The 27,990-nt window shown below is 43.3% G+C and overlaps 2 protein-coding genes and 1 non-coding gene across 4 annotated transcripts in view; 2 read left to right on the plus strand and 1 right to left on the minus strand.

Annotated features, from left to right (window-relative positions):
* Positions 1-7,162, minus strand: part of Aifm1 (apoptosis inducing factor mitochondria associated 1) — a 46,714-nt gene extending 39,552 nt beyond the window's left edge. The window contains exon 1 of one of the 2 annotated variants that reach the window (XM_008826720.3): positions 6,959-7,162. In XM_008826720.3, the coding sequence (XP_008824942.1) occupies positions 6,959-7,061 (103 nt within the window). In that variant the 5' untranslated portion in view covers positions 7,062-7,162. The remainder of the gene's footprint in view (positions 1-6,958) is intronic. The other variant, XM_017796523.2, reaches the window with a different exon arrangement.
* A 7,039-nt stretch (positions 7,163-14,201) lies between these two features.
* On the plus strand, positions 14,202-26,949 carry Rab33a (RAB33A, member RAS oncogene family). The gene is made up of 2 exons (XM_008826723.3): positions 14,202-14,588; positions 26,364-26,949. The coding sequence occupies exons 1-2, from the start codon at positions 14,331-14,333 to the stop codon at positions 26,817-26,819; spliced, it is 714 nt and encodes a 237-aa protein (XP_008824945.1). The 5' UTR covers positions 14,202-14,330; the 3' UTR covers positions 26,820-26,949.
* On the plus strand, positions 19,471-19,633 carry LOC115069200. The gene has a single exon (XR_003848481.1). It is a non-coding gene; the product is annotated as a U1 spliceosomal RNA (small nuclear RNA).
* Positions 26,950-27,990: the final 1,041 nt, after the last annotated feature.

A 27,990-nucleotide genomic window follows, 5' to 3' on the forward strand; every position in this document is an offset into this window, starting at 1 on the left:
GTGAGTGGAGGTCAGAGGACAATTTGCAGGAGATAATTCTCTCCTTCTACCGTGGGTTTCAGGGATTGAACCCATGTCTTCTAGCTTGGCAGCAGGCACATTTACCTGCTAAGTCATCTCATAGGCCCTTGTCTCTTTTTTGCAACAGGGTCTCCCTAGGCATCCCAGGGGAATCCTCCTGCCACAGACTCCTGAGTACTAGGATTACAGACTTGGGCCACCACACAGGACAGTCATTTCCATTTCTAATAAGGTCCTGAATGATGGCACTAATCTTGCAAACAACACACTACTGTGAAAACCATAGGTCGAAAGGCTGATAAATATGTTCTTATCCTCACTGGGCTTTAAAAGACAAACAGGGTCAGGCCTAGTAGTTTAGGCCTATAATCCTAGCTACTTGAGAGATTACAAGTGAAAGGCCTGCCTGGAGTACACAGTTCAAAGCCAATCTGGGCAATTTAGTGAGACCATGTCTTAAAAAAATTTTTTAGGGGACTGGGAATATAGCTCAATGGCAGAGTGCTTATCCTAGCATGTGTGAGACCCTAGGGTCAATTTCTAGTATTTTTTAATTAAAAAAGCAACAATGGGCTTTTAAAATTTATTTATATTTATTTTTATTATATGTGTGTGAGTGTTTTGTCTGCATGAATTTAAGTGCACCTGTGCATGCAGTGCCCCCAGAGGACAAAAAGAGGGTGTCGGATCCCCTGTAACTGTAGTTAAGGATGATCGTTAACTGCCGTGTGGGTGCTGGAAGCTGAACCGAGGTCCTCTGCAAGAACAGCAAGTGCTCTTAACCACTGAGCCATCTCTCTTTTTAGTAGCATCCTCCAGCTTACAGAGACAGAAAATACAGCACTTTGCCCTTTCCTTTCAGTGTCAGGGCAGAAGAGGGATAAAACAAACTCAATATAGGTTTGCAGTCACTTATTAAAATTCTTGGGATCATAAGTATTTCAGAACTCAGATCAGTTTTAAGTACATAATGAAAATACCACACAGTGTTACCTGGCATAGGAAGGGACAGCGATCTAGAGTCAAACCCATTAATATTTCTATGAGAAATTACACTGTGGGGTTAAAAAATTATAAGGGACTAGAGAGATGGGTCAGTGGTTCAGAGTGCTTACTGCTCTTCAGTTCCCAGTTCACTGCAGGCAGCTCACAATCACTTATTAACTCCAGTTCCAGGGGATTGGACATGTTCTAACCTCCATGGACTCCTGTAGCCATGTGGTGCACATAGCACATGCAAGCAAACACACACATACATAAAACAAATCTTTAGAAAATTATAAGTAGCTTCTTATCAATATAGGTCAAATTTCACTCTGGGAAATGAGTTACACAAACATGATAGTTCTATTTCAATTTCTGAATTATAGATAAGAGACTTTAAGTACACTCTTTGATAAAGGAAATGTATTTTTCTTTACATATGCTTGCCTGCTTTAGAATCCTCCATTGTCATGAAATAAAATGTTTGTTTTTAGAAATAATGGTAAATTATGAGAATAAAAATATGAAGTTCATATCTTTTTTGCATTTATTTATTTATTATTTATTTATTTTTTGGAGACAGAGGTTTGCTATGCAGCCTAGGCTAGCCTCAAACTGGTGATTCTAACAGCCTCAGCCTCTGAAAGTGCTGACATTACCCTCCATTTTTTTTTTTCTGGAGACAGGGTCTCACTATATAGCTGGTCTAAAACTTGCTATATAGACCAGGATGGCTTCAAACTCAGAGGTCTGCCTGTCTCTGCCTCCCAAATACTGGGATTAAAGGCATGTGCTACCAAGCCCAGCACCCTCCAATTTTTTAATCTATGAAATTATTCCCATACCTTTCTCTGCTTAGTTTCAAAATTTTAGGAAACTTTTCATCACCACTGAAACATGCCTCACTTGTTTTATGAGAACCTGATTTCCTCTTTGGCTTTTCATTATTGTACTAATTAGTTCTTTAGGATTTTCTGCAATACAGATCAAGTTTTCATACTCCTATTTAGGATATAATTCAGAATGAGTCAACCTGTGCTATGTAATGATGCCTGGATGCCTGATGTACAAAACCCCTTATTTGTTGCTAAAGAATGAAGGAGGAAAACAGAAATTCTTTCTAATTTGATTGTGACCAAGCTTTTATTGTTAGGTTTTTTTTTTTTTTTTGAGATGAAGATTTGCTATGTAGCAGAGACTTGCTTTGAACTCATGATCTTTCTGCCTTAGCCTCCCCAGTGCTTTGACTGGACATTATTTATTTTTATTCGTTTGTTCTTTTTAAAGTGATTTATCTGGGGCTGGAGAGATGGCTCAGCGGTTAAGGGCACTAACTGCTCTTGCACAGGATCCAGGTTTGATTCCCAGCACCTACATGGCGGCTACGAACCGTCTATTACTCCAGTTCCAGGGGAATCTGAAGCCCTCTTCTGACCTCTGCAGCATTGCACAACACGGGTGCACTCACATACATGCAGGCAATACACTCATACACATAAAAATAAAAAGATTTATCTTTATTTTATGCACATGTGTTTGCCTGTATGAATGTATGTGCATCATGTATGTACCTGGTCCCACAGAGGCCAAAATGAGGGTGTCAAATCTCCTGGAACTGGAGTTACAGATGATTGTGAGCCACCATGTGGGTGCTGGGAACCAAACCTGTTCATTTCCAAGAGCAGCAAGTATTTTTAACCACTGAGACATCTCTCCAGATTGTATTATTTTGTTGTGTTTTGTTTTGAGACAGGGTCTTATACTGTAGACCAGGAAGAACTGGAACTCACTATGTAGCTCAGGCTGACCTCAAAGTCTTGGCAGTTTTCCTGCTGATATTACAGACATGAGCCACAACTCTGGCACTGACTAAACTTTTGTTTTTTTGAGACAAGGTCTCTACGTAGCATTAGCTGGCCTGTAACTTGCTATGTATACTAGGCTGGCCTTGAACTCACAGAGATCTGCCTGCCTCTGCCTCCCTCCCAAGTTCTGGGATTAAAGGGGTGTACCACCACACCCAGCAGTACTAACCAGGCCTGACCCTGCTTAGCTTCTGAGATCAGAGGAGATTGGGCACATTCAGGACAGTATGGCCGTAAAGCTAAACTTAAAAAAAATTTTTTTATTGAGCTTTTGTACATTTCATACAACAGTTCTTAATCAAATTTAGATCCCCTCCCCCATCCAGTCTGACTAAACTTTTTAAAATATTTTATTTATTTTTATTTCATGTGTATGCATGTATTGCCTGCATGCAGGTAAGTCCACCTGTGTCGTGCAATGCCCACGGAGGACAGAAGAGGCTGTCGGATCCCCTGGGACTGGAGTTACAGGCAGTTGTTAGCTGACATGTGGGTACTGGGATTTGAACCCGGGTCTTCTGCAAGAACAGTCAGTGTCCTTAACCACTGAGCCATCTCTCCAGCCCCAGTCTTACTAAACTTTTAAAAATTGTCTTTGTGAAGACTTCTAACCATCTCATTAATTTCATGTTGCTTAATTTAAAAAAAAGTTTACATACCACAGACAAATACAAGATCAATACCTTGACCCGCAAACTCATTTCTGCAGCCTTCAGTATTTTCCATACTCCCAAAAATCCTTTCTAGAAACACATTCACATACTGAGGCTCTTAGGAATCCCAGATGATTACGAAGTCTCTATGTTCCTAAGACTTGATTCCTGAGCATCAAACTAGTTTTTTCATCATAGATAAAGTACAGGGCGGGACAAGCCTATATAATGTGTCCCTTGTAGCTCTATATGCAACAACTGTTTATCAGCCTTTTAAAAAGGTATCAACCCTTGCTGGAATTTTAGAAGAATAATAATCATAGTACAGGCTGACCCATTCTGATAAAAGGCACAAAAGAAAAAATGCTTTAGATAACAGAAAAATAAATCATTCACCGAGAATTTACTGTATGTCAGAAACTGTACAGGATGCTGAGGACACAGGAACAGATAGGATAAACTCCCTGTCCTTGGGCAGCACAAAGGACAGGAGGAGTGGCTACTGTTACTCTGAGTATGAGAAAATTACTTGACACAGATCACAAGAGAACTAAGGTTGCTGCACTTGTTTTTGTTTGTTTATTTTAATCCTTAAGTCAGTAGGAGAGAAAGGAGTCACTACTCATCTATAACAGTATTTCTAAAACTTACCTGATCATACGAATTTTATTCAGGGGTTTTGTGAAAATACGAATCTCCAGAACTCTATCCTGGAGATTTTTATTCATGCTCATTCCCAGGAGTCTCTTGCAGATCCTGGAGTAGTGGTTTTGTCCTTCACTCAATTCATATAACCAGGCAACTTTTGGAAACATGAACTGGAAGAATGTTAAGCCATACAGCAACTCCCTCAAAACATTAAAACATTTGTAGAAAATCTAACTTATTAACTGGTTATATAAAAATGTTGACTTGCCAAAAGTTTTCTTCTGCAAAGCCTTGACTAAGTGGGAAGAGTCATCTAGGCTTCAAAAAGGTGCCACTAAGCATGGCGGCACAGGCCTAATTTTAGCACTCTGAAAGGCTGAAGACAGAAGGATCAAGAGCTCAGGACCAGCCTGATCTACATAGTGAGTTGGGGGCACAACAGGGCTACACCACAAGATCCTGTCTCAAAATATCTCAAAACTCATGGGTGTCATTTGGCAGTGTCCACATCCTAGGATCCTAGTCCACAAGGAGTTCAGTTTCCTCTTTAAAGATGTAAAGATTCCAAATAGAGAAAAGTATTCAAATATTTGAACCTTGGTCAGGGAGTCAGTGATCAGTTTGATCACATGGCTAGCATAATGCTTGGTGAATAAATAAAATATCACAAAACAGAAAGTATCTGTTACTGAATCCTTCTGCTCCCCAGTACTGGATTCAGACACTGAGTCATGACTTAGTTACGTTTAATTGTTTCTGGAAAAAGGCAGAGCATCCAAATAAAGTAGAACAAATAGCATCTATTGTGGTTTTAAGTCAGAAGGCAGTGTATAATGGAAATGAACCTAATGGTGAGTGATGCAGATGACATAGTTTCAAGGCAGGCTCCAAGTTTCTTAATTCAAGAAAAATAAAAGCAAAAACAAAGTTTGCTAATGATGTGGCACAGAATTGGTAGGGAGGAAATAAGCGAGTGGTGAGTGGAATATAAACCTTTCCTCTTACCCACCTCTGCAAAAATATATGGCAGATGCTAGTATGTGAAAAAGAAATCTGATTAAAAGCAACTGGCAATCAAGTCATAAAGCAGTTAATTCCTACAATGAAAGTACCATAATTATTTCTTTTTGAGATTAAAACCCTACCCCCACCCATTTTTAAAAGGCAGGTGATGTCATACTCTGGTGCATGGCCAAAGGGCAAAGAAATGTGTGCAGAAAGATGGATGGGTATGTCAGGAAGTCACCAGTTATTTTCTACAGGAGCCTGGCTTCAAACAAAGTCATGCAATGAAGAAAATACATTTAAGTCTGCATTTTCAGCAGTTCTATATTGTCAAACCCCTTTAAATGTGCGATCAATTTAACTTTGCAAATGAATATTTAATTGATGAGAACTTTTGGTTAGCCATCAGAATTCTGGAAATAGCTATGTATTGAGTAAAATAAATGCACAATATTAGAAAGGCTAGAATGAATAAAGATACACAGGTTATCTAAATTTGTGCAAATTTCTGCACAATTTACATACAATACCATCATATCCATGTACAAAACCCAAATGACAGCCATTGGGATTTTACATGAGGCAGAGATTTTTAGCTAAAACAGAAGCTCTTAAGTTCTACGTGAAATATATCCTAGGACATAAGTCAGATAACACCTACTAGGAAACATTTGGACTCATAACAGGTGGAAAAACTGTTCAAATATATTTTTTCAAAGATCCTAACTTTTAAAATTACCTTTTGAAAGTACCCAGAAGGCATTTGTACATCACAAAAGCTTCAAGGATAGTATCTTATAATATAAACATAATTACCCTAGGGTGATAATTTAAAAATCATTCACTTAAAAATGCACCTCTTAGAAGTGGGCCATTCATAACTCCCATAAAGTTGTATAGGTTAAACTAAGCTTACTCCCACCAGGCCCAGATGAATTCATGGATGTCTGACACACAATGGGCTAATTACCGAGAAGAGAATCCAATTCATTCTTAACTTTTTCAAGTCAAACATTAGGAAGTAGGGTAGGAGTGTAGTAAAAGGATTAGGGGCCTAGAGACTGGCAAAGTAGGCTCAGCTTTACCTATTAATTATGCGACCTTCGGCAAGTAATTTCAACTCTGTGTTCCTCAATTTATTATCCATAAAATGAGTGGGTTGAACTTTACCACAAATTCCCTTCCAGACCTAAATTCCCAGAGAGCAAATACAATGTGTTCTACAAACTCTTCCGTTGAAGAGTTTAACACACCAAGAACTGAACTGTCCAGGCATCTCAAATCAATTCTGAGCCAGTTCTCCTGGGGTCTGGTGTACTTTCCATTTGGCCGGGCATCCAAACCTCTAGCTCTGATCTGGGGTTGGAAAGGCACAGTGAGGTGATAATCTCATTTCCAGGAGAAACTTTGCGCATAGGACTGTCTCACAATCATAAATGGCAACACGGTCCACCTGACCTCGTTGCTTTAAAAGGGCGAGGTGTGGGTGACAGGGTGGCAGCGATGGATAATATGAGGTGGCCTGTCGTTATGTTATCTCTGATCAGCAAACCCTCCCATAAGAAGGCCTACGCTGACCCGTGGGGTTCAATCTCCTGAAGGTCAGGTCGGCACACGTGCACACTCGGGATTCGTATCCCGCCAACTCAGAATTCTCGCAACTGTGAGGGGGACGTTTTGGGACGGATGGGGGAGCTCGGCGAGGCACGGGGAGCCTATGGCACCTAGGCCGTTGGACTTTTAGGTAAGGTAAGGGGGTGCCCGGATGGGTCAGCCAGTCACCTGGAAGCCGGTTCCTCTGCCTCGGACTCTGGACGCACACCGTCCGCACCAAGGGCACCAGTTTTTGCTTGAAAGCACTCGCGAGGCCGCCACACCGCAACATTTTGGCAACCGCGATCCCGGATCTCCTGCTCCTTTTCTCCTCACACACCAACCAACGGGTCAAACACCACGGGCTCGGGCCCGCACCCCTCCCGTCACACGCACACTACGCAGGCTCCTCCCCCCAGGCCTGAGTGGACATTGGATAGAGAAACCGACCCGCTAGAGCCGGGAAAAGGCACTGCAGCTGGAGACGTACTGCGCAGGCGTAGCACTCAGCGCCGCAATGCGATTGGTCCCACAGTAAGGTGATTTGCGCATGCGTATAGCTGCCCACACGCTTTGCGAGGCCCCGCCTCCGAGTTAGCAAGTTTCCCGGGTTAGGGCTGGTGCAATGAGTTGAGCCGCTTTGGAAACCTGTCCTAGGAAAGACTTGTGCCTGGCGGCTGTGGTTGGTGCTGCTGCAGGGTCGGTCATAAGGACCAACGAAAACCAACTCCAGAACCCCAACTTGACTTTTTCTGTTTTAGGCCACTGGCTACCTGGCACTTAATCCTTCCTGATTCTCTTCTTGTGGCTCAATTTCAGTCTTTCCCGGAGTCCAAGTAGCCACACCTGACTTCCTAGATCCTAAATACATTTCTATCTTTTTCAGGATCTGGAATACACTTTCTGTCTTTTGCACTGGCACTTTCCCATGTAACCCAGCTTTCCTATGTTCTTTCCCCCTTTTTTTTTCTTTCCCGTTATCATTTTTATGTGCTGTGCGAAGTGCTGTGAACAGTCTCATGCTGTTAACACTTTCCTGCTTGAAAACAGAAGGCTGACAAAAAGTTTGTGCCTCACAGATTTTCTATGAGAGAAATCCTAAGCAGGACTTAGAAAGTTGTGGAAGAAATCGCGAGCTACTGAATGCAAATAAGTGTTTTGCTCTCCTACGATGCTGATTTACAGTTAGGCGTGGTGGCACTCACCTTTAATTCCAGCACTCCGGAGGCAGGGGCAGGAAGATCTCTGAGAGTTGACGGCCAGCTTGGTGTGTACGGTAATGGGTTACAGGCTAACCAGAGCTACATAGTGAGACCCGGTCTCTAACAAACTAAACATATTTGAATTAAATATTAATATGGCCGGGCGTCGTAGTGCACGCCTTTAATCCCAGCACTCGGGAGGCAGAGGCAGGTGGATCTCTGTGAGTTCAAGGTCAGCCTGGTCTACATAGTGAGTTCCAGGACAGCTGGGGCTACAGGGAGTCTCTGTCTCAAAAAGACCAAAATAAATAAATAAATAAATAAATATTAATATAAGAACTACTTACTGAAGTTGCATGTATTGGCATAACCCTGTCATCCCAGCACTCGGGAGGCAGAGGCAGGTAAAGACCTAGTAAGTTTGAGGCCAGCCTGGTTTACATAGTGAGTACCAGGCCAGTCAAGGCAACCTGGTGAGACCTTGCCTCTTGCTATTGAACAGGGGCTTCAGTGACTATGAAAACTATAGGAAGTGATCAGTGACAAGTGGGGTAAATGAAATCTATTGGTCATTTAAATATCTGATGCAAGCAGGGTGCGGTGGCACACACCTTTAGTCCCAGCACTAGGGAGGCAGAGGCAGGCGGAGCTTTGTGAGTTCAAGGCCAGCCTGGTCTACATAGTGAGTTCCAGGCCAGCTGGGGCTACAGGGAGACCCTGTCTGGAAAACACCAATCAATCAATTGATCAAAAAGTAAATAATAAATAAATAAATATCTGATGCAGAGCCAGTGTAAGAGGGGAGTTTGGGATGGACTTGTTAAGGGAAAACTTAATGTAGAAGTGTTATTTGGGCTGTGCCTTGAAAGAGGCATAGTAAATTTCAAATAATGAAGGAGAAGACAGAATGGCATTTCAGAAGGTGAACGCACATGGAAGGCAATCATGAGTTAGAGACCAGCCTGAACAATATAATGGGACTGTCTCAAAAAAAAGAGGCTAGGGCCAGGCGTGGTGGCACACGCCTTTAATCCCAGCACTCGGGAGGCAGAGGCAGGCAGATCTCTTTGAGTTCAAGGCCAGCCTGGTCTACATAGTGAGTTCCAGGACAGCTGGGGCTACAGGGAGACCCTGTCTCAAAAAGACCAAAAAAAAAAAAAAAAGAGGCTGGGGTGTAGCTCAGAGGCAGTGCTTGCCTCCTCACATTGCAAGGTCCTGGGTTCAATTCCCAGCACTACAAAAAAGGGCCTGGAGATAGTAGAAACAAAATTCAGCACATTTTCAGGGGACAGTGACAGATGGCATGTGATAAGGTCAGGTAAGTGTGATGTGGCCAAACTTGAACTGTCAAAAGAAGTTGCTCCTAATTTTGTACGTGCATAAATTACATTTGTCTTTTCTTGGTAGAAGAGCAATAAGGGACTGAATTACAAAGACACTCTTTTAGGAACTTTAACCTAGGAAAGCAATGTTCATTGCATGACAATGACCTGAAATTACCTTATTTATACATTCAGCAGATAAGGTCAGTGTTTAAAACTGCAAGTAATGAGGCCAGAGACAGTGTCACACACATGTACTGCCAACACTTGGGAGGCAGAGGTAGGAGGATCAGGAATTCAAGGTCATCCTCAGCTACATAGTGAGATTAAAGCCAGCCTGAGCTTGAGACTCTGTCTCAAAAAACAACAAAATACAAGTAATGAGTGACATTTATTTTTAAAATGTTTTATTATTTTTATTTTATGTATATGAGTGTTACGTCTGCATGTATGTAAGTGCACCCATGTCGTGCAATGCCTGTGGAGGACAGAAGAGGCTGTTGGATCCCCTGGAACTGGAGTTATGGACAGTTGTTAGCTACCATGTGGATGCTGGGATTTGAACCTAGGTCTTCTGCAAGAACAGTCAGTGTTCTTAACCACTGAGAAATCTCTCCAGCCCCCATGAGTGACTTTTTTAAAAAAAACTTAGATCTGCTTCGGAAGATAAATATTGAAAATAGCAATTCTGGGGTCTGGAGAGGTGACTCAGCAGTTAAGAGCACTGGCTGCTCTTGCAGAGGACCTGGGTTCAATTCCCAGCACCCACATGGTTGCTAACAACTGTCTGTAATTCCAGTTTCAGGGGAATCCAATGCCCTCTTCTGACTCCAAGGGCATTGCACCATTTGAGTGCACTTACACACATGCAGGCAATATACTCATACACATAAAAATAATAAATAAGCTGGGTGTGGTGGCGCACACCTTTAATCCCAGCACTCGGGAGACAGGCAGGCAGATCTCTGTGAGTTCAAGGCCAGCCTGGTCTACATAGTGAGTTCCAGGACAGCTTGGGCTACAGGGAGACCCTGTCTCAAAAAGACCAAAAAATAAATAAATAAAAATAAAAATACTAAATAAAATTTAAAAGACAATATCAATTCCAGAATAAGATCAATATATTTGCTCTCCTAAACATGTTATAGATATTGCTGATTAATGATATTTTTTGTTTTTGAGACAGGGTCTCCCTGTAGCCCCAACTGGTCTGGATGGAGCTCGCTATGTAGACCATGCTGGCTTCAAACTCACAGAGTTCTGCCTGCTTCTGTCTCCTGAGTGCTGGGATTAAAGGTATGTGCCACCACACCGGTTTTATTACTTTTATTTTATGTGTATGTGCCTGCATGTAGGTAAGTGCACCCATGTCATGCAATGCCCGTGGAGGTCAAAGAGGGCATCGTATCCCCTGGAACTAGAGTTACAGACATTTGTTAGCTGCCATGTAGGGTGCTGGGAATTGAACCTGGGTCCTCTGCAAGAACAGCCAATGCTCTTAACCACTGAGCCATCTCTCCAATCTCTGAAGACATTTAAAAAAAAATAATAGCTGGGTGTGGTGGCACATGCCTTTAATCCCAGCACTCAGGAGGCAGAGGCAGGCAGATCTCTGTGAGTTCGAGGCCAACCTGGTCTACATAACGAGTTCCAGGTCAGCTGGGGCTACAGGGAGACCTTGTCTCAAAAAGACAAAAAAAACAAAAAAACAAAAAAAACAGACTGAGGGTCTGAGGCAGGAGGATCACTTGAGCCCAGCAATTTGGGACCAGGGTAGATAATACCAAAAGACCCAATCTCTTAGAACAGCAAATTAATCATAAAAGCTAATGATAAACATGAATTGGTTTAATTCAAAGTTGATCATATCTGCTGATAAAGCAGGCTTCTTTGGGAAACACTGTTAATATGATAGGTGCAACTGTGAAACAACAGAATATATTATAAACAATTTAAAAATGCACAACTAACACAAAAGTCAGTACAAAACACATTTAATTATTTGTGATAGGTGCAATAGGGTAGCTTTCTTGTCCTTTTCATTAAAAACTGTTTTACCTTTTTGCTGTAGCAATATATCCATCAAACTAATTCCAAAAGTATGAAGTAACAAATGCTTCATTAGATCAAAGAACCCATTCTAAAATGTCACATTTTTAGAAATTAAAGTTTCAACCCTACAAAGGTCGACCTGGTGACAAATTTTTGCCAGAAGCATGCATCCGAATAATGTTAGAGAGGTATAATACTTAGGGTTCTTTGGTCTTTTTTTTGGTCTTTTTGAGACAGGGTCTCCCTGTAGCCCAAGTTGTCCTGGAACTATGTAGACCAGGCTGGCCTTGAACTCAGAGATCTGCCTGCCTCTGCCTCCCGAGTGCTGGGATTAAAGGCCTGCGCCACCACATGCTTAGTTTTTATATCATTAATTCTAGTTGTCAAAACCTCTTACACTATATGTAAAGGTCGTGTCAAGTTGAGTTACCTCCCCTCATTTTTTTGAGACAGAGTCTGCTGTAGCCCTAAGCTGGCCTCAAATTCACTATACAGTCAAGGATAATCTTAAACTTCTGATTCTCCTTCCTCTACCCCTCCAGGGCTTCGTTCATTTTAAACAAGCACTGTATCAGCTGAGCTACATCCCTAGCCTCTCTACCTTATTTTTACAGTTACTCTTCATGGGTATAGATCACCAGAGGCATTAACCTTTTGCAAGAAATGATCCTGTAATAGTTTCTATTATGTAATAAGCAAACAATTGAAAAACAAAAGTACTGTACAATGATGATTAATACACGACACTATGATAATTAGTATCCACAATGATGGTCTTGCATTAGCCAACAAAGATTAAATCCTTCTCTGGATAGTTTTTTTAAATTATTTTTAAAATTTTTATTTATGAGTATATTGCCTGCATGTATATTAGTGCACCCATGTCATGCAATGCCCACGGAAGTCAGAAGAGGGCGTCAATCCAGCAAAACTGGGATTAAGGATCGTTTTTGGCTGAAACGTGGGTGCTGGGAATCAAACCTGGGTCCTCTGCAAGAGCAGCCAGTGCTCTTAACTGTTGTGCTATCTCTCCTGCCCCCGGATAGTTTAAATATTGAATAGTATAATCAAGGGTTTTAGAAATGGGTGACCCACATGTATGATAAAGGACTATAAATACATCTCCTAACTAAGATTATTAATTAGGAGACTGTATTTTGAGTAACTTGAACCTGGCTGAGCAATCACATTCCAGTTGGCTTCCAGACATATCATTGAGGCACTGAATTGCTTTTTTTCTTAGTGGAAATGGATTTGGTCACATTTGTCTCTTGCTATAGATCAGTTTCACATGCAAGATGGCAAGCTCCTGTTTGCTGCTGAAATCCCTGACTTTGATGGCATCAACAATATATGTTGATGCTATTGGCATGTTAGTGCTACCTTCACCTATGAAATGTGTGGGACAGAGATAAAGTCCTAAAAAAAATAAATAAATGGGTGATCTTTACTTTACTGCATGCAATTTGTATTTAATTTTAGTTGATTTCATACAAATGCTCAACCTGAAAGTCACTTTTGGGAAACGAAATACAGGTCTTGACTAAGTTGTGCGATGCTTAGTAAGCCTTGGGAAACTGCCTTATGATACCATAAAAAAGTTATGTTCATTTATCATCTTCCAAGCATAATCTAGGTTTCTGGCAAATTAGACCCAACCACTTTGTTCTACATTCTCTTTGCAGGGGGTTGTAAACTCTCCTTAAAGTTTTCAATTCCATTTGAAATTCTGCCATTCTGACTCTATGAAGGTCTCAGAGACCCAGGCTCTAAGGGGTTTATGCCATGTCCTTAGTGCCCTCCCCTTTTGCTGGAGCTGCCACCACTAGTTTTCCCCCCTCTCAAATTCTCTGTATGGCCCTCTTCCGCGAAGGACCTTCCTCATTGGCCAGTCAAACACAACCGACTGTGGCAGCCAATGGGATCCGCTCTCCTGAACATTCAGAGGATGGGTGCTCGTGGTGTGATGGGGGAAGGTTGGCGCCTGGTACGCGCCCCCCCCCACATCTGGCAAGTCTTTGACAGAAACAGTAACACCCCCTACACGCGCACACCCGTGCCCACTGTGCCTCCTTTCAGCTTTGCGGGGGCCCTCCACAACCTGGTGTGTGTCATGGCATCGCCCTCCCGAGTTCCTTGGACTCCAAGAGTGCACCTGCTTGCTCGATAAGACTGAATGTCTCTTTATCCTAAGACTGGGGAGGCGGGTGGCACGGGGAACCACGGAGGCGCGGCGCAGCTTTCTGCCTCTTTAGAGGTGAAAGAGGTATCTCTGACCCCCACTCCAGCCCCACTGGGTTGTGTTGCACAGGGGCCAAAGTGCTCCAGTGATGCCTTAAGGGACAGCTCTCTTTGTCCTCCCCAGCTGTGTTCACTGTCCACTGACCCTATGCACTCTAAGCAAGTGGGGGTGGGACACTTGAATCCCATGGCATAAATGGGGACAAGAAGAAAGGAAGTCTATCCTGGGGTGGTGTGTGCCACTCTCCTCACCCCTTCCCTCTCGTTCTCTGACTTCCTCCCTCCAGTGTGTCCCTAGGGTCCAGACAGGGCAGGGTCTAGGCGAAGCGGTGGCACAGGATCACAAGCCGGAGCCTCTGGTCCTGGGGCTCACACACAGGCAGAAAGAGAAGGCTCAGGGCTTGCCTGTTCTCCATTCCTCCTCTTCTTAGCTTTTGTGTAGGTGCCTCGGAGCTGTCAGGAGGGTGCACTGGAGAAAAAGGAGGGGTGCCTGGGGTGAGAAGCACCCTCTTCACGAGCGCGCGCACACGTTACCGGTGCTCGCACACACGGGTGGACACACACAAACGCGCGCGGGCGCGCGCTCGCGCACACACACATACACACACACGCGCACACACACACGCACACACACACACACACACACACGCACAAAGCTCGCTCGCCTTGAGCGCACTAACGTGGCCGCTTTCTTTGTGTGGAGCCCTCGAGTAGGGTTGGGACCCCCGGTCTGGTCCCAAAGAGATGGCGCAGCCCATCCTGGGCCATGGGAGCCTGCAGCCAGCCTCAGCCGCTGGCTTGGCATCTCTGGAGCTCGACTCATCACTGGACCAGTATGTGCAGATTCGTATCTTCAAAATCATCGTGATTGGGGACTCCAACGTGGGCAAGACCTGCCTGACCTTCCGCTTCTGCGGAGGTACTTTCCCAGACAAGACTGAGGCCACTATCGGTGTAGACTTCAGGGAGAAGACCGTGGAAATCGAGGGCGAGAAGATCAAGGTGATCCAGGCGGTCAGGTCCGGGAAGGGAGGGAGCTGGGAGGGGGTTTCGCCAGAGGTAAAGCTTTAGTCGTAATAAATGTCTAGCACTGGCTGTGCCGCCACCTGCTAAGCTCAAGACCCTGGGCTCCTCACCCCTTTTAAGCCTCTTTCAGTGACTCCATTCCCTCTTAACCCAATTTTTCTGACAAGCTGGAGTGGTTACATTCTTACTCTTTGCCCATGCCTGACAGTTCTAGCCAGGAAAACCATGTTTGATCCCATCCTTGACCCGAAAACAGAGAAGCGGCACGTCTAGCCAGAGGTCGCTCAGTCCAGTCTTGTGGGATGGATTCCAAAGCACTTTACACATCTTGAGGTCTTTTCTATCTCATGGGTGCCAAAAGGCTGCAAAAAATCATGTTGGTTAAGCCCTGTGACATTAGAAGGGTTGGAAAGGATGGAAATTCCCAGAGAATGAAAGCTGTTTTATTTTCAATTGCAGTTTGCAGTTAAGATTAGGGCTGACATGGGATGGGGGTGGAGTGGGAGTTGGTTATGGCACAAAGCCATGAGCCCTTTTAAAGATTGAGACAGTCACCTGCTGGGTCTTCATAATTATCAAGACTTGTTCTTGGGGGCAGTCCCTCTCAGATGGCCTCTTCGTTACTTGTCTGGGGAAACCTAAGGAATGAACTGCCCATTACTCACCCTGCTGGCATTGTCTTCAGAAAGCCTATTGTAAAAATGTAGAGCAACTTCTCTGAGGGCCAGGGGAAGTGCCTTGACTCCCTCTCCATAGTTTATTAAATGGGTTAAGTACAAATATTTTTGTATAATGACGTGTTCACGTTTAGTGCAGTGAAGGTAGAAATTCAGTAAGACAGGAATATGTCAGTGTGCAGGGGCTGGCAGTGGGAGGATATGGCAAAAGTAGCTTTGTGTGTCATCAGAGGCAAGAGAGGCAGGGCACAGAGAAGAGAAGCTTCTGAAAAGACACTAGGGGTACTGAAGACCAATTCCTCTACACTCACAGTTGGCCTTTTCTTGAGCCTATAGTTGGGCCCCAAGGAGGGTCAAGGTGAAGGCAAACCTCTTGCTTATCAAAGAGCTGAAGTGACCACAAGGCCTCTCTTCCAAGTGAAGTAGAAAGAAGAAGTGAGAAACTGGGGAGATGATGAAACATCCCTAAACTGTACAAGACTCATTGATGATTAAAATGACTGCATTATAAAATGGCTTCAGAAAACAGGCCAAGACACTAGACTTCAGGAAGATGGTCACTCAGCACTGATAAGGGAGAGCCTTGGGTCAGGGAGATAGTGGATTCTTTTGACCTTGTGATCTTTTTAGGCTCCTTGCAGTTCTGAGGAGTGGGGGGTTGCTACATATCCTTTTAAAGACAATGTAGGTATCTGCCCCTGTCCTTTCCAAGGATTCTTATGTTCAATGTTTGCAGGGGTTAGGACTTCCTCTACTGTGTCTAGCTTCTTTAATGTATCGCTGTAAGATTCTGCAAAGTCTAAAACATGAATTTTTTTCCAAAGTAGAAATAAATGAATGTATGTGTTTTGTAAACACCTTCAAAACCCTTCAACTTTAATGCTATCATTTGTTTAGAATCAAGTGTTACAATGAGCCAATGAGTACCCTGGACTTAAAAGGGAGAAGAGTGGTACACCCATCTGAGATTTGAGTGAAGGAAAAAAAGGAAGTGTTTGTGAGTCTAGGGGAAGAGGGAGATGGAGGGAAGAAGACAGGGGGGAGGAGGTGAAGAGTGGCTGGAATCCTCACCCAATGGCCTTAGGGAGGTTTTTAATCCTTCTCCCCTTCTACCACCTCTGTACTTAGCCAAACTGGGTTTCACAGTCTCTGCCAAAGATCCCAGACTTTACCAGAGGGCAGAGCCTGTGACAGTGTGACTCACTAGAAACAGAGCTCAGCATGCAGATAAGTGCTTAATATGGACTTTTGGGGGAAGATGATATTTTCAAGAGGACAAAGCCTTAGGACATGGTTCAAGAAGGAACCCTCTGAGGGCAGACGCTGCAAGAAATTTCACTGGAGTGTGGGAGCTGGGAGATGGTGAACCTACCCCTTGTAAAGCTGCTGAAACCAAGGCCAAGGCTGATAAGACACTAGCATGTTTTCAGGAAGATGGCAGAGCATGGCCATGAACTGGCACATGATCCAGAGAAGTAGATTTTGCACCATGCTTTTACTGTTTGCAAGGACCAAGTGCCAAAACCTGATTTGGAGATGATTGCCAAAGTTAGTTTCCCTTCTGAAGAGAGAAAAAAGTGCTGAGTGACAGGCTGAGGAAGCCCTAGACCACGGAAAGCAATAGGCTGTCAGCTTAGAAAATAGCAGCCCTGGCAGAGACTGCTCAACAGGCTTTTCTCCTCAGTCCCAGAGCAGAGTGTGATCTCTCCCAGGCTGTGTCCTAGGGACAGCACATACCTATGACAACCTCTGTTGGGTGACCAGTTTGTTGTACTTGGAGCTTTATTCCTCATTTTCAGGACCATCCTTAGGGGACCAAGCCTCATTTGGTCTCTCCAATTACCATGCATCTCACAACATTTACAATCCAATAAATTCAAGAACAGTCTACAATGATTAGGAAAGAATAATACAACTTTTATTTATTTATTTATTTATTTATTTATTTATTTATTTATTGGTCTTTTGGAAACAGGGTATCCCTGTAGTCCCAACTGGCCGGGCTGGAACATGCTTTGCAAACCAGGCTGATGTTGAACTCACAGAGAACCTTCTGCTTCTGCCTCCCGAGTACTGGAACTAAAGGCATGTGCCACCATGCCCATCAAAATTTCTATTTATCAGGGATGGAGAGATGGCTCAGTGGTTAAGAGTGCATACTAGTTGGGCATGGTGGCGGACACTTTAGTCCCAGAACTTAGGGAGGCAGAGGCAGGCAGATCTCTGTGAGACTGAGGCCAGCCTGATCTACTTAGCTGGGCGTGGTGGTGCACGCCTTTAGTCCCAGAACTCTGGGGGCAGAGGCAGGTGGATCTCTGTGAGTTCAAGGCCAGCCTGGTCTTCATAGCGAGTTCCAGGCCAGTTGTGGCTACAGGGAGACTCTGTCTCAAAAAGACTTTACAAAAACCAACCAAACAAACAAAGAATGCATACTGCTCTTGCGAGGACCCAAGTTTAGCTCCCAGCATACTCAAGGGCGGCTCATAAGCCCCTCTGATTCCAGCTACAGAGGGATCTGAAGTCACTGGCATCCGCAGGACCTGCACTTACATTCATGCACATACCCACACACCATGTACAAATACACACAATTAAAAATAATAAAAATAGGGGCTAGAAAGATGACTCAGTGGTTGGGAGCACTGATTGCTCTTGCAGAAAACCTGGGTTCAATTCCCAACACCCACATGGCAGCTAACAACTGCTTATAACTCTAGTTCCAGGGGATCTGATGGCCTCCGCAGGCTCTGCATGACATGGGTATATTCATACATATTAAATATATAAATTAATTAATTAATTAAAAAATAAGGTTAAACAAAACAACTATTTAACGGCTAAACAAAGCCCAATGTTAAGCACTTCATATGTACTATCTTAATAGATACAGCAACCCTAGGAATTAAGATTTTTTTTTTGAAGCAGGGTCTCCCTGTAGCCCCAGCTGTCCTGGAACTCACTATGTAGACCAGGCTGGCCTTGAACTCACAGAGATCTGCCTACCTCTGCCTCCCAAGTGTTGGGACTACAGGCGTGCGCCACCACACCAGGCTAGGATTTTTAAATTTCTTTTTATATTTCAAAATTTTTAGAAGCTAGGCATGGTACCACATGCTTTTAATTCCAGCATTCAGGAGGCAGAGGCAGGTGGATCTCTGTGAGTTTGAAGCCAGCCTGGTCTACATAGTGAGTTCCAGGGTCTACAGGGAGGCCCTGTCTAAAAATTTTTTTCTAAGTTTTTACATTTATTTATTTATTCATTGATTTATTTAGTGTGTGTGTGTGGTCCCATGGTGTATGTGTGGTGGTCAAAGGACAACTTGCAGGAGTAGATTCTCTTCTTCAACCATGTTGGTTCCAGGGATCGAACTCAGGTCATCAGGGTTAGTGAATGAAAAGCACCTTTACCTGCTGAACCATCTTGCCAGCTCAAAATTATGATTTTTATCATTCCCATTTGACAGACAAGGAGACTGATTTTGAGAGAGATGAAATAACTTATCCAGAGGCAGAGAGATCTTTTGAATCTTGAGTCTAAGTACTTTCTCATCTCTCCTCCCTTGAGATTGCTAGGGTCTCAACTCAGATTAGAACCATGTTTTAGCACTGGCCTATACTTTAGGGAGCAATACCCAGCTCCTTAAATTGGGAGTGATAGACTACCAGGCAGCTTGTTTACTGTACTTCTAAGCAAGGGACCCAGGGCTATGGCCCAAGGATCCAGAAGCCTTTGAGTTGTCTCCTGCAGGGTTGGGGGTGTAGATCAGTGGTAGAGTGTGTGTTTAGCATACACGAGGTCCTGAATTCCATCCCCAGAACCAATAAATAAATAAATAAATAAATAAATAAATAAATAAATTGTAAATGGAACTTCTCATTAAGCAAGAAATTTCTTTTGCCTGTGCTCAGGACACTAAACTGAGTGCCTGGAGTTTGATTTTTACACCTTAGCTGTCTCACCTTGGGCACGAGAATCACAGAATGTTCAGAGCCAGAAAAGACCTTAAAGATTCTCTAATCCAAAGTTCTCATTTTACTGGTAGGAAACTGGAGCTCAGAGAGGGAAAGTAACTTGCCTAAGATCCCACAAAATCAGGCCTACAAGGAAGGTCTACTAATTCCTTTTCTGAGACTCTTTTTGGACTTCACACTGACAGGGCTGGAAAAGTACATAAATCGCAATACTTACCTGGCGGGAGAGAGACCATAATCACGAAGGTGGTTTTCCCAGGACAAGGCTTATCCATTGCACTCTGGGTGTGCTGACTCCTGTGATTTCCCCAAATGCGGGAAACTCGACTGCATAATTTGTGGTAGTAGGGGACTGTGTTCTGCTCTCCCCTACAAAAAAGAAAAGAAAAAAGAAAAGTACACAAATCCCAAAGTCCATTTAACCCAGAAGTTTATCTTTGATAGCAACATAGAGGGCCATGATCTGGGAAAGCTGAAAGAATTTTCAGTCTAGGAAGGATGGAGACATCTTCCAACCCTCAAAGGATGGGTGGCGCTTCTCTTACTAACCATTATGCATTATCTATCTGTCATCTACACGGTTAGCTAAACCATGCTGAGTCTATCTTAATCTAAAAGCATCAGAAAACAATGAATAGGGCCAGGATAGGTAGGTAGTAGAGGGGAGGCTCTGAAACAAATTGTTGAATGATTCCTGATACATTCTCAAGGAATCAGCCTTCCAAATTTGGTTCCTCCCACAGGCCGAGAACCCCCATAGTGTATCAGTCATGGCTGCAGCAGGCATGGCCCAGACTCTGGGCTCTGGGGTTCTCTCTCTCTGATGATCACTTGGGAAAACACTTTCCTGTTACATTGCTGAGTGGATGGAGGCTGAGCTCAGTGTTCCTTGCAAGCTGCCTGCAGTCAGAATGACATCATGTCTTCTATGGGGCTTCTAAGCTTCCATCTTCTGGCCGTTAGCTTAATGGTTAATTATCCATCAGTGTTTCTCTCTTCTATGTGTCTCTCTCCTCTCTCTCTCTCTCTCTCTCTCTCTCTCTCTCTCTCTCCCCCCCCTCTCTCTCTTGCCCCCTCTCCCCTCTCCGTCCTGCTTCCTCTCCTGCACTCATATGTGCATGTACGTGCACGTGTGTGTGTGTGTGTGTCTGTATTTGTTTCTGTTCTTTGCCATGTGTGTCACCTTTGTGTATCTTAGATCCAGATGAAACAATGTGGCTAGTTGAAAAAAAAAGATTTCTCTTAAACTTTTCCCATCATCCACTAGTGTATCCACAAAAGGCTGCAAATGTATTGGTCTCTTTTTTTTGCACTTCTGCCCTCCTCCATCAGCCTCCAAGAAAAGGACATTCATGGTCCATCTATAGAAAGATGCCAGATATGTCCCCAGAGAAAAGAAATACCCAGGTCAGCTAAAAGCATGTACAGGGATGGGAGGGTTTGCTGATGCTCACTCAGACAGGGATATCTGCAGGAAAATGGTTTAAAAAGCTCAATTTCTCCTTGGCAGTTCCCCACCCTTTGCCCCTCAACCCTCCTCCAGCACCTCATCATTTTAGACCTGTCTGCAGCCACCCAATGGCATGTTGATGCATCCCTCTCCAGCCCCTCCTGAGCAGCTGCCCTCACCTTGGTTCTGCTTCAGTTGCCAGAGCCAAGCTTTCCGAGATGAGAACCAGTGGCTCCAAGGCACATTATACTAAAGGAGGAGGGCTGGTGAGCTTTCCCACACAATAACAACTAATTTCTGTAGAGCACTTTCCATTTGACAAAAGCATCTTCTTATGTGTTATTTCATCAGATCATTCTAGAGACCACAGGAAGGCTCAAGTTCCCACTATTGTGATGAGGACAGTTGAGGAATGCCTATTCATTTACTCAGTTCCTAAATAGGAGCCTGAATGCTGTCTTTTGAACTGCACCCACTCAGTCAGCTGTCCACGTAGAGTTAGTGATGGTGTCAGGCCTGAGAGGAAAAGAGAGTATATACAGTTGGTCCTCTGTACATTTTGGACCCAACTGAGAAGACAATATTTGAAAAAACAACATGGGCTTGGGATACAGTTCCATTAATAGAGTGCTTGCTTAGCAAGCATGAGATCCTGGGTTCAGTCCCAGTGCCACATAATCCTGACCTGGTGGGTCATGTTTATAATCTCAGCACTTGGGAGGTAGAGGCAGGAAGATTACAAATTCAAGATCATCATTGGCTTCATAGTAAATTTGAAGCCAGCTTAGCTTATAAGATTCTGTCTCAATAGGATAGCACACACACGTTATGTTTTAAAAATGCATCTACCCTAAACATGTACAGACTTTTCTTATTCCCTAAACAAGCATTTTTACTGCATTTCATTGTATCAAATATGATAGAGATTATTTAAAGCATACAGGAGGATGTGCGCAGTATTATATACAAACAGTACACCATTTTATACAGGGCCCTGGAGCTCTAGTGATTTGGGAATCTGACGGAGTTCTGGATCCAGTTCTGCATATATACTGAGGGATGACTGCATTAAGCAGTGTCATGCACATACAAGGCATGCTAGCTCAGCATATGTACATAGTTGCTCTGGCTCTTCATTTTCCATATGAAGACATTGAGTTAGAGAAAGGACCAGATTTGTTTTTTTGTTTTTTGGGCTTTTTTTTTTTTGGTTTTTCTGTTTTTGTTTTGTTTTTTGGTCTTTTTGATTTTTTCTCCCTGTAGCCCCAGCTGGCCTGGAACTCGCTAGAAAGACCAGGCTGGCCTTGAACTCACAGAGATCCACCTGCCTCTGCCTCCAGAGTGCTGGGACTAAAGGCGTGTGCCACCACGCCCAGCTTAGGACCAGATTTGGACAGGGATTTGCAGCCCAGTTGATTCAACTCCATGATACCCCTATGGCCCTCTCACAGTGCTGAGGATCTGGGGCACATATGGCTAAGGGACAGGCATCTGTCATGTCCACTGTGAAAGAAGAAAAGGGGAGAGGAAGCAGGTGCTTTCAATCCCTGGCAAGGGCTAGAGGATTATGATGTTGAGGACAGAAAATACTGAACCCTCAAACACAAAAAGATCATTCCATGTGTCCAGTGAGCCTGACAGAGGTGTCTCCTTTTTGGAGGGCTTTGAGTCCATACCCGCTGGTTCTGTTTTCTGCTGGAAACCGCCTGCTTCCAGGTTCATCTCTCACCACAGAGAAGAATACAAATACCTCAGATAGGGTTTATATAGAGCTGCAATGGGAGGAGTACCTACCGCTGAAATCCTAAGCCTCTAAAGCAAAGCTTCTAGGCAGAGGGGCCCTCCCCACAGTTCCATTCTGGCAGCTTGGGTGGTGCATACAATTAGGAAGCCAAAGAAAAGCCAAACAGTCAACCTTACTCAGCCTCAAACACCTCACACACTCCCACCCACATTCCTGCGAGTGGCAGGTATTTTTAGAGTCCTGAGCTCATGGTGTTAAAGCATCTGCCACATGCCTGAGGACCGATAGGGATTCAGCCTCACTCAGAGGCAAGAGTTAAGACTACTGGGGAGTGGGGGTGGGAAGTGGGGATCAGGAGCCAAGTGGTGATGATATTCCCGGACTAGATCTGTTTTCTTCCCACTGACCTCCATTCTTCTCCCGCCTGCCCTTTCTTCTTGTTCAGAGCACCAGAGAGGTAGAAAGAAGGAAAATCTTTTTTTGTCTCTGCTTGCGGAAACAAATACATCTTTGAAGATTTTTGTCTTTGTGTGTAACCAAAGTCAGATGCTTTCTCTGAACTCGCTTTGGCAGATACCTAAGGCTGCCAGCTTGGTGGTAGTTTTAGTGGCTCAGGCAAATACTGTTTTTGATGATGATGATGATAATGATGATGATGATGATGATGATGATGATCACGATGATGACAATGACGACGACCACCACCACCAGCACCTCAAGGATGTACAATCCAGTGCTGAAAAAGATACTTATGGTTTAGCTGGCAAGGGACCAGCAGCACTCGTGAAACAGAGGACACACAAATATGTTCTAAACAGTATGATGCAGACACAAAATGCAATAGAAATTCCTAAGAAAAGAGAATTGTAGAGAAGTTAGACAAGATTTGTAGGTGAAGGGGGAGACACAAAATGAGCCTTCAAGAATGTGAGAGACTGGAATAGGGCAAAGAGAATTAAACCAGATCTACAGTGGAAGGGTAGACTAGCCAACCAAAGTCACAGAAGAGATAATGAGGCAAATGTGGCTGAGGAGTTTGAACCTAGGTTGGGATGGGTCAAATTAAGACAGACTGAAAAATTTCCATTTGATACCATGTTCGGTAGAGGGCTACCATCATTTTCTGAAGAGGAAGATGACATGCAGATATAAGCGGGTATTTAGGAGGCCAGTGTGATAGCAGCATTCAGAAGGCGTCAGAGTGGAGACATCTAGGAACCAAATGAATGCTATAGTCCAGGAATAAGGAGAAGAGGGACTGACCAGAGAACATGAAAATCCAAATAGAAGCTGAGGGTGGTGGCAAATATCAGTAATTCCAGCACTCAGGAAGCTGAGACAGGAGGATTGAGAGTCTGAGGCCAGCCTGAGCTATATAGTGAATGACTGTCTCAAAACATAAATTCAAATAGAAGATGTAATTCTAAAAGATCTTGGAGGATGGTAAGAGACAGCCAGAACAATGAAAACTGATGTTCAGGATGATGAACCTGTAAGATCTTCACTCTGCAGAAAGATTCAATTATATTTTATATATTATGCTTACTGACTACTAATTCCAAATAAAGACTATATTACATTTAAAGAACCACAGCAGTGAATTGATGATCATAATGAAATTTTGTTTGATAACTGAGAATTGTATAAGGCCTTGGGACGATCATAATGAAATTTTGTTTGATAACTGAGAATTGTATAAGGCCTTGGGACTATCATTCTGAACATGAATGTCTGTTATCCCAGACCTTTAATATATAAAGGAAAATGAAATTGGGCTTGAATATATGTTGACACCGGAGTATCTCCCTGGGAATTATGTCTTTGCATATGTTACTGATACCAGCTTTTCTCTTCATAAATTGGCCTTTATCCCAAAAACCAAGATGCTGGAGAAAAATCGAGTGAATTAAATTATCTTTTACATAACAAAGAAGTGAATTTAAAAATAAATTGAAAAACAGGCATGGCGGCTCAAGCATGTAATTCCAGAACAAGGAGGATCATGAATTTGAGGTCAGCCTGGGCTACAAAATGAGATCTCATTTAAATGAATAAATGAAGCTCAAGGATGAGATTCTCAACATTAACCTTGCTTTGGGAAGGGGAGTGAAATAAGGATCTCATATAGCTCAGGCGGACCTCAAACTTGCTATGTAGCTTGGGCTGGTCTTAAACTGATCCTCCTGCCTCCACATTAATTTTTCAAATCTTTTAATACAAAGTCAGGTGTGAAGATACATGCCTGTAATTCCAGAGCTCAGGAAGGTGAGGCCGGAGGATCACTAGTTTGAGGCAAGTTGGATGCCAGCTTGAACTACACATTGAGACCCTGTCTCAACAACAAAAACCACTTGAAATAACACAAACCTTAAAGCATAAACTTTGGAGTAATAAAAGAGAATAAATATTACTTTTACTCGACTATCCATTAATATTCTGATATATACAATTCTAGGCTTTTCTTATGAATAAGTATGTTTATGCTTAATGCTTTTGAAAATTGAGATTATGTCATATGAAACAATATTGGGAGGTGTTAAGGATTGAAAACATCAGCCCTGACAAATTTTGTATCCTTTGTTTTAAATTTGTATGACTTAGTCTATGAAAACACCTCTCTCTCTCTCTCTCTCTCTCTCTCTCTCTCTCTCTCTCTCTTTCAGTTTTGTCATGTAGCCCAGGCTGGTCTTGAACTCACAGCAATCCTTCGTAGCCTCCTTAGTGCTGAGATTGTAGGTGTGAACTGGTTGGTGCAAATATTACTTTTAATGGCTGAATATTAGCCCATTAAATATGTAGATATATACTTTTGCTATTCCTCTGGTAGTGAGCATTTCAGTTGTTTCCTATTATTTCCTTAGTATAAATAACACTGCGGTCAAGGTATTTTTACAGAATTCAGAACATTTTGCTTTGTCTTTTGTACAGATTCCTGGAAGAAGGATTACAGGTCCTCAGTTATGAAAAAATTTAAGATTATTGATAACGTTGCCAAATTGCCCTCCAGAAAAATCAACCAATTTAAGTACTTTTTTTTCCTGTCTTTTTTGAGACAGGGTCTCCCTGTAGCCCCAGCTGGCCTGGAACTCACTATGTAGACCAGGCTGGCCTCAAACTCACAGAGATCTTCCTGCCTCTGCCTCCAAAGTGCTGGGATTAAAGGCATGCACCACCCATGTCTGGCCTGGCTTAAATACTTTTAAAAATATATTTTTTTAAACTTAAAAAATTTAAAAAAATTTTATGTGTATGTGTGTATTGCCTGCATGTAGGGAAGTGCACCTATGTCATGCAATGCTGGCAGAGGTCAGAGAGGCTGTCGGATCTTCTGGGACTGGAGTTATGGACAGTTGTTAGCTGCCATGTGGGTGCTGGGATTCGAATCTGGGTCTTCTGCAAGAACAACCAGTGTTCTTACCTGCTGAGCCATCTCTCTAGCCCCTTAAAAATATTTTAAAAAATTTTATGTGTATAAGTGTATTGCCTGCATGTGGGTAGGTGCATCCATGTTGTACAATGCCTGCAGAGGTCAGAAGAGGGCATCAGATCCCCTGGAACTGGAGTTGTAGACAGCTGTTAGCTGACATGTGGGTGCTAGGAATTGAACCTGGGTCCTCTGCAAGTGCAACCAGTATTTTTAACTGCTGAGCCATCTCTCCAGCCCAATTTATGTACTTTAAAAACAACAATCCTTCAGATTTTCAACTCAGTATCTTCAACCTTTTGAGAAAAAGCTTAACAAACTCTACAATTTCTCTCTACTCTTTGATAGGTCCATTCTGCTAATCTGTCAAGAACAACTTTCTATTTCAGGACTTGTAACCTCATTATATAATGCTACAAAACCATGTTTTCCCTCATCTGTCCATGTTTCCTTTTCTGACTTCACATATGGCTTTTTGTTACAGGTTCAGGTGTGGGACACAGCAGGCCAAGAACGCTTCCGTAAAAGCATGGTCGAACATTACTACCGCAATGTGCATGCAGTGGTCTTTGTCTATGATGTCACCAAGATGACATCCTTCACCAACCTAAAAATGTGGATCCAAGAATGCAACGGGCATGCTGTGCCCCCACTAGTCCCAAAGGTGCTTGTTGGTAACAAGTGTGACTTGAGGGAACAGATCCAGGTACCCTCCAACTTAGCCCTGAAATTTGCCGATGCCCACAACATGCTGTTGTTTGAGACATCAGCCAAGGACCCCAAAGAAAGCCAGAATGTGGAGTCAATTTTCATGTGTCTGGCTTGTCGACTCAAGGCCCAAAAATCCCTGTTATATCGTGATGCCGAGAGGCAGCAAGGCAAGGTACAGAAACTGGAGTTCCCACAGGAAGCTAACAGTAAAACTAACTGTCCTTGTTGAACCAAATGGTGTAAATACAAGATGAATTATCACTGGAGATTTTTCTTTCCCCTTTTTTTCCGGCCTATATAATGCTGACACCTGCTTGTTTCCATACAAATTGATATCAAAATAAAATTTGTATAGATTATCACATGGCTTTATGTCTTGCTTTCTTCCAGGAAGACTTTCTTTTTGAGACAGGGCCTCACTATGTAGCCCTGGCCAGCCTGGAATTCTCTGTGTAGACCAGAGTGGCCTTGATCTCACAAATATCCCCTGCTTCTGCCTCCCAAGTACTGCGATCAAAGGTGTCCACCACCATACCCAGCCAGGAGGACTTCTAAAAATTTGAATCCAGGGTCTTTCACATGATAATCAAGAGCTATATCATTAACCTACACCCTCAGTCCCAAGAAAACGTTTTCAAAAAGATTTAGTTTTATCATCCCCCCCTTCTGTATGTTCTGCATGTGTGCAAGTGCTCACGGATGCCAGAGGAGGGTGTCAAATCCCTTAGAATTGGGGTTACAGGTAGTTGTGAGCTGCCTAATGTGGGTGCTGGCAACTGAACTCAGGTCCTTTGGAAGATCAACAAGTGCTCTTAACTGCTGTGTCATCTCTCCAGGCCCAAGAAGACATTTTTGACAGTCGTGAGTGGAAGAGCAGCTTGGCCTACTGGAACAATACACTCAAGCCAATGCACATTCCTACCAGCATCTACACTACCAGAGAGTCTCTCAGGACTAACTCACTCTTTCACACAGGGCTATAGCAGGGAGAAATACCCAATGGGGATGGTACACAAGTCAGATACGTTTTTTAAATATTTTTTTTTTTTATTTTATGTGTATAAGCGCTTTGTAGGCATGATTTATATGGTGCAACAACCTGGGTTGAAACTTTGACTCCAAGTCCCTTGGCCATTCATGCCCTAAGGACTGGTGTGGGGGCAGCGGGAGTGATAAGCAATCTCATCTGAGAGTCTCTTGGATTAGTAGTTCCTAAATGCTGGTTCAAGCCAACTGTGGGATCTCAATGGGGCTTGTTATAGTACAGATTCCTGGGGCATCAGCCCGAACCACTCTGTCTATACAGGCTCTAAGGTGGGTCCAGGAATTTTATTTATATTTTTGTGAATTACTTATTTTTATTTTATGTGTATGTGTGTTTTGCCTGCATGTATGTAAGA

Source organism: Nannospalax galili, unplaced genomic scaffold, assembly GCF_000622305.1.
Source record: "Nannospalax galili isolate Female #2095 unplaced genomic scaffold, S.galili_v1.0 scaffold371, whole genome shotgun sequence".
Lineage (NCBI taxonomy): Eukaryota > Metazoa > Chordata > Mammalia > Rodentia > Spalacidae > Nannospalax > Nannospalax galili.

Coding starts and splice junctions, on each gene's coding strand:
- Rab33a (XM_008826723.3), top strand. CDS start 14,331: ATGGCGCAGCCCATCCTGGGCCATGGGAGCCTGCAGCCAGCCTCAGCC. Junction 14,589..26,363: donor TCGAGGGCGAGAAGATCAAG/GTGATCCAGGCG, acceptor TTTTTGTTACAG/GTTCAGGTGTGGGACACAGC.